General features: G+C 40.8%; 1 protein-coding gene across 1 annotated transcript; it reads left to right on the plus strand.

Moving 5' to 3' along the window:
* Positions 1–891: 891 nt before the first annotated feature.
* On the plus strand, positions 892–5,268 carry LOC107575497 (sushi, nidogen and EGF-like domain-containing protein 1). The gene is made up of 4 exons (XM_016261863.1): positions 892–1,062; positions 2,029–2,124; positions 2,224–2,325; positions 5,248–5,268. The coding sequence occupies exons 1-4, from the start codon at positions 892–894 to the stop codon at positions 5,266–5,268; spliced, it is 390 nt and encodes a 129-aa protein (XP_016117349.1).
* The last annotated feature ends 2,121 nt before the right edge of the window (positions 5,269–7,389 follow it).

A 7,389-nucleotide genomic window follows, 5' to 3' on the forward strand; every position in this document is an offset into this window, starting at 1 on the left:
TTGTTGGATGTAATAATGAACATAGCAGTCGTCATTTACTCCCGACATCTGAGCCGCTGAAGACACAGTGGATTACATTTGTTTCTGAAGGAATGCACCCCCGATCTACCTAAATTCGTCTATTTTCACGCGAATCATTCGTGATCCAGCATCACCTCCAGAAGTGAGTGTAAGGTTTGTTAATGAATCTTTGCAAATCGCCTTTCCTAATAACGTGCTAGTTAGCAAGTTTCACGATGAATGCGGCTAAAGTTTACCGTCTCTCAGAGAGCGGCTCGGAAGAGAGGGGCGGGGTCAGCAGAGCTCATTTGCATTTAAAGCGGCATGCAAGAAACAGCTTGTTCTGAAAAGAGCTGTTTTTGACGGGGTAAAAACTGTTGCTGTTTTACACTACCATTGAGAAATTTTAACCAAACTATGTTACAGACTTTTCATTAAGACCCTAAAGAATCATATCAACTTGTGGAAAATTGGCATCCTTTGACCCCTTTAAATCATTAATAATTCATCAATGCACTCACTGCACTCTTCCAGCTAATTAGAGGCTTAACTCAATAAATATTTTGTACAGTGTGGATATTTTTTGTACTTATTAATTATTATTATTATTATTATTATTATTATTATAAAACAAAAGTTTTAAACAGGTCACAGAGTTGCAAAATAGCAAACCTTGTATGACATGAATGAAGTAAAAGAAAACAAACTTGGATTTTTAAGAGTTTTAGGCCCTATTTTGTACTGCTAAAGCTCTTTCATAATATTGTTTTACCTCTGTTTCAGGTTAATAACAATGGGCATTTGACATTTGATGGGCCTCTTTCACAGTCGAGACCCGGTTATTTACAGACACAAATCAACAGAGAAATTATTGCTCCACTTTGGACAGACATGGACAACACTGTCGGTGGAACAATCTCCTATCGTCAGGTCACCAGTGGTGGACTCTTACTAGCAGCCACAAACAACATAAACCAGTATTTTCCTAATCTGAACTTCACTGCATCATGGCTGTTCATTGCCACTTGGGATAAAGTACCATACTTTGCCAGCTCACAGTCGGTAAGCTATCTGTCACTCACATCAGGTAGTTTCTGAAAGACTTTTGGAATTTTTGTCTTCCAAGTATTATTAAAGTAATTTCATGTGGTATCTTAACATGCTTAATTTTAACATCTTTTGGTGCTATAAACAAGAAGTTGGTCTTTAGTGCTGGGGAAAGTGACTTTTACATGTAATGTATTACAATATTGATTACTTGAGTCTGTACAGTAGAGGGCGCAGCTCAAACAAACTTTCCAGCTGTGCTGCCATTCTGGATTTCAAGAAGAATAGGATGTAGGAGAAAAAAAATGCAACAATCTTCAGCAATAAAAAGAAAAGAAAAGATTGTTATGGTTATCTGAAGCAGGGGTGTCCATTCCTGCTCCTGGAGGGCCGGTGTCCTGCAGAGTTTAGCTCCAGCCCTAATTAAACACCTGAACCAGCTAATCAAGGTCTTACTAGGCATACTAGAAACTTTGTGACAGATGTGTTGAGGCAAGTTGGATCTAAACTCTGCAGGACACCGGCCCTCCAGGACCGAGTTTGGACACACCTGATCTAAAGTCATTTTTGCTTATTAGTATGATTGAATCGGATCATCGAATGTCAGCAGCAAAGACACTGGTTATTAAAATAGGATTAGATACATATAGGATATTTGTATTATTTGCATCATATTCTGAGTTTGTATTTCTCTCTTTTTATTAATTTGACTACTGAATCTGTTTTTGTGCAAGTGACATGAGTAAATGCATGTAAATGTTGACTTTTTAAAACTGATCATGTGAATTCACCTCACTGACTAACAGAAAGCTGCTTAGTTTGAAAGTGACTTCTGTGTGAGCTGTGCTTTACACTTTTAGACAATGGACCATTTTTTCTGGTGAAATTGGCTGAAATTTCAACATGAAAAAAGAAATCTGTGATAAAGAAAGAGTATTCCATATCCTCTGTATTTATGTAGTTATTCCCTTTGTCTTCCAGGAGGCAACTTTTCAAGTGGTTTTGGTGTCTGGCAAAAACATGTCATTTACACTCATGCATTATGGTCATATCACTCCGACCCCATATCGTTTTATGGTAAAGTAATTTGAAAAACACACTGATTAAAATATATTATTGTTATCACTATATGATAAGTGATTGATTTTTAACTGAACTTTTTGTTGTCTTTGACAGTCCGGCTATGACACAAGTGATTCAACTGATTTCTTTTTAATTCCTGTCTCTGACATCACAAAACTGTCAAACACAAGCAATGTCAATGTCACGGGTCGATGGGTATTTCGAGTTGACCATACATCAGACCACAATGGTACAGTAACTTAATAATTAAAAATACGTGGCATTAATTGCATATCTTGTTTAATAGTTACTTATTGTTTAAAACATGTTCAGAACAATTCCTTGAACAATTAGTATTGAAATGTTGAGTTAAATTAATTAATATCATATATGCTTTCAAGACTAGGTCTGTGGATAAGAGGATCTGTAACAAAAAAATACATTTGAACTAAATACTTTCAGCAGTATACCATTTTTAAATTTAAATTAAATAAAGAATAAAAATATACAGGGCTTTGAAAAGCTTTCTTACCAGTGCAATATAGTTTGCCATAATTAAATTAAATGACAACCCAGAACCAGAGATCAGCAGTACTGGAAATAGTGTAGATTATCACCATTTACTCACACTGTAGTTCCAAACCTGTATGACTTTCTTTCTTAAGTGGATCACAAAAGAAGAGATTTTAAATGCCTCCAATACAAAATGTTGTTTCGAACACCAATGAATTTTAATCTAACCTTGTCATTTAACCTAACAAGCCCATTAGTTAGTTTCCCCTGCCGTAGACTTTTGACTATCAGCGAGTGTAACATACACATTGCAGTTCATTCATGTCATGAAACTTTATAAGGCTATTATTAATTTTTTAATTTTTAATTATTTATTTTACATTTAAAACATTTAGGAGCAGGTAAACTACGACTCCATGAAAATAAGACATCATATAAGTGTGCTTAAAAACATAGGCTATTTTAGGGATGTACCAAAATTTTGGCCACCGAAAGAGAAAAACAGCCGAAAATAGGCCTATATGGCGCACCGCACTGCCCACAGTGTTCAGCACGCAGGTTTCACGCTTCCTCTAGCCGTCGTCACTGCGCGGTGTGACGCTCTGCTTAATAATCCACTCTATGAATGTGTGATCTATTTCGACCTCACTCAGACCGTCACCATGGTCTTACCTTGAATGATGCCATTCTGCTACCCTTCCGAGATCTAATGTAAACAAAGTTCATTATAAAACATCCGGGTGAACAAAGCACTTCCTCTTTGCCTTTTCGCCTCTTCTGAGACTGATTCGGAGAATCCGCGCGTATATGCTGATATTGGACTATTACCTATGAGGGGCCGTACAAGCCATAATTCATTCTGGCACTCTCACACACTTACATTCTCCTTTCACATACATATATATGAAGAAAATATGTGTATGTAAGAGAAGAATGTATGTATGTGTGAGAGAGAGTATAGTGGAAACGGAAGGCAGGTAATGCGCGATTAGGGTCTCTGGGACATGTCCTGATCAGTATGGCTGAGGTAGATGAGGCGGCCGCAGAAGTATTTCAGGAAGCTATGTGGGTTTAAAAAATTAAAAAATAAATATTATCATTGTGAAAAGGTTACATTGCCTCGTCCCTTGAGTGAGTTGTGATTGAGGACGCGGGCTCAGCCTCAGTCGTGTTGCCAGATACATGTATTATAAGCGTCTATGAATTTTTTTTCACTTAATTTAGGAAGTGAATAAAGTGGGAGGTTGCAAGTTAGGGACAGCGATATCTTTATATTATTTCCATACCTCAAGATTTGGACTCATTGCGGTTTATTTATTTTTAGATTATTTTGTTTGTTTTCAATACCTGGCAATGCCAGCACACGGGCAGGTTATTCCTGACAGGATGCAATTTGGTAACACAAACATAATGATCATCATGAAATATTATCTGTAAGACAGATGCACTGAAGACGGACACAAAGAAGAGAGAATAGTCGCGTAAGCAGAGAAAATACTGTACCAGACAGAACAAATTCATTGTTTGCAATGCTTGAAATACTGAAAGAAAACCATAATTATGGAATTAGGGTGGGGGTTAATATGGATATATTTCTGAGGAGAACTGACTGTCTTTAGAAAAGTTTCTATGGCCTTTTCTTTTTCCTTTTACTTTCATTAAATACATATTAAAGGAGTGTCAATAAGCGCAGCACTGTGTACAGCAATAACCCAGGAAACGCTGCTAGTGTTCTATAAGCACCACCTGCTGTCAGAGATTGAATTCGCATTTTCATCAGAATCAGAAAGTTTTATTGCCAAGTTAGAGTTTTATTGCCAAGTGTGTTTACACACACAAGGAATTCGTCTTGGTGTCAGGAGCTTCCAGTACAGAAAGTAGCCTACAGTCATAGTGCAGACATACATATAATTAAAGGGGTCATATGATGCTGCTAAAACTAACATTATTTTGTGTATTTGGTGTAATGAAATGTGTTTATGCTCTTCTGTTAATGATGGAGACTCTGCACAGCCTGATATTGTCCCTCAAATTCTTAGCGCTGCAAGAATTTTGGAGTTGGAAACAAAGACTGAAACTCAAACAGCGTTGGTGGGGCAAGGGGTGTGGGCAGGGGTCTCTTAGTCCCAACCTTCTGCCACACGTGCAGCCCGGTCTGGTAATGCTCTAGCCATAATTTTGGCTGCTCTGAGAAAAAATATAAGTCAGGAGGATTGGGACGTTTTAGGTTTGGTGGATGCAGCCCTTGCTACACATGCACAGCTTAGTAGGGACATTGGTGCCTCTATGTCATCTGCAATACTTTCTCGTAGGCAGATCTGGTTAGCACAAACCCCCCTGCCTGACACTATCAGAAAAGAACTGACTTACATGCCAGTTACTCCAGGTCAGGTTTTTCACCTCTGGGTACTCTATACAGTAAAAAATGGTTACAGAATTCAGTTCCGGCGTCGACCTCCCCCATTTTTAGGAGAACACATGACTGTGGTAAAAAAAAACAAGTCCAGGCACAGATTTTATCAGAAGAAATTGCGACCCTTCTAAAGAAGAAGGCAATTTCTCAGCTAAAGCTCAACGGACAGCTCAATGAGTTTTATTCAAATTATTTCCTTGTGCCCAAAAAAGATGGTCTCCGACCCATCTTAGACCTGAGACATTTAAATGCGTACATAAAAGTACTGTGGTTCAAGATGCTGACCACTGCACAAATCTTGGAGACTATAGAACCAAATGAATGGTTCACAACAATAGATCTCAAAGACGCATATTTTCGTGTACCCATTCATCCAGACCACAAAAAGTTCCTTCGCATTGCCTTTCAAAGCCAGGCATATCAGTTTGAAGTCCTCCCCTTTGGTCTCTCTCTCTCACCCCGTGTCTTCACCAGGGTGGTGTCAGCCACCCTTTGCCCCCTTCAAATGGCGGGTATAAAGATCCTTCCACACTTGGACGACTGGCTGATCTGTGCACCAAGCCGTCATCAGGCCTTGGAGGACACAGAGAGGGTTATCAATCATATAAAGGAACTTGGTTTTTGCATGAACCACGAGAAGAGCAATGTCGAACCAGGTCAACAGACAGTATTTCTTGGATTAGTTCTGATTTCCCTGACAATGACAGCATCACTCGCTCCAAAGAGGGTAACAGCATTATCTACTCTGGCACAGTCTTTCCGATTAGGCATGCGGAGAGAGTTGGCGCAGTTTCAAAAATTATTAGGGATGATATCAGCGGCAACAAAAGTAGTGCCTCTTGGGTTGCTCAAAGCACGACCACTACAGTGGTGGACCAACAAGTTTCAACTCCACCCCAAATTACACAGGCGAGTGAGACTGAAGGTCACACGGAAATGCATTCAGGCCTTGCACCTCTGGTTGAGCAAAAAGAAATTGGGCCCAGGGGTCCCTCAGGGGAACATACCAGCAAGGAGGATGGTGGTCACAACGGATGCGTCTCTGACTGGTTGGGGGGGCTGTCTGGCAAGGCAGAACAGTGAGAGGTTCATGGGTGTTCCCCTGGAACATGGAATAAATGTGTTAGAGTTAAGGGCAGTTTACATGGCCTTGAAATTACTGATTCCTTTTCTGCAAGACAAGCATATCCTGGTAAGAACCAACAACATGTCAGCAGTTTATCATATCAATCATCAGGGAGGCACCAGGTCATTGTGTTGCCTCCAGGAGTCCAGGAGGCTTCTGTTTTGGGCCGATCCAAGACTCGCCTCAATCAGGGCAATCTACATACCAGGAGTAGTGAACCGGCCTGCCGATCTCCTCTCTCGAACAGGGCCTCCCCCAGGGGAATGGCGTCTGCATCCAGAGGTGGTAGGTCTGATATGGGACAGGTTTGGGAGAGCTCATACCGATCTGATTGCATCAGCCGAGACAACTCATTGCAAAACATGGTTTGCGATGAGCAACCAGGGTGGACCTTTGGGAGTGGATGCACTGTCTCACGAGTAGCGGGGAAGATTGTTATACGCCCCCTACCCCTACCCCCCCCTCGCTCGCCATTGATTCCTCATGTGCTCAAGCGTGTGGAAGTGGGGCATTACAGGATTGTATTGATTGCACCGAAATGGCCAATGAGACATTGGTTCCTGCTTCTTTTACGGCTAGTACGAGGCCGTCCCTGGCCATTACCAATCAGAGCAGACCTTCTCACTCAGGTGGAGGGTCAGATTTGGCACCCGAGTCCAGCCATGTTTCAACTTTGGGTTTGGCCTCTGCTCAGTCCATCTCTCATGAGCTAGAGGAGGCAGTAGCAAAAACCATTAACAATGCTAAAGCACCTTCCACTTGGGAAAACTATTCAAATTGGTGGCGTGTGTTCTCTAAGTGGTGTCGGGATAGAAACCTGGATCCCGCTGGTTGTGATCTTGAGTTTATTCTGTGCTTTCTTCAGTCACTGTTAGACTCAGGAAGAAAAGTCAACACTGTTAGAGTTTATGTTGCAGCTATTTCTCATTTCCACAGTGTTGTGGAAGGTTTGTCAATTGGTAAACATGCATTGGTGTCTCAATTTCTTCAAGGTGAACGACGCCTCCATCCAGATAGAAAGTTAAGATCACCGTCCTGGGATCTTCCTTTGGTTCTACAGTCATTGATTAAAGCCCCATTTGAACCATTGTCCCAGGCTGATCTTAGATCATTATCGTGTTGTGATTTAACAAAGGTAAATGGCAAATATTTGTCACGCCGCGGTCAGGGGCACCGTGGAAAAATAGGGTCTGGGTCCAAATGCAGGTGAAAACTTATTTTATTCCCA

The sequence above is a fragment of the Sinocyclocheilus grahami genome, unplaced genomic scaffold (assembly GCF_001515645.1).
Source record: "Sinocyclocheilus grahami isolate Dianchi unplaced genomic scaffold, SAMN03320097.WGS_v1.1 scaffold2678.1, whole genome shotgun sequence".
NCBI lineage: Eukaryota > Metazoa > Chordata > Actinopteri > Cypriniformes > Cyprinidae > Sinocyclocheilus > Sinocyclocheilus grahami.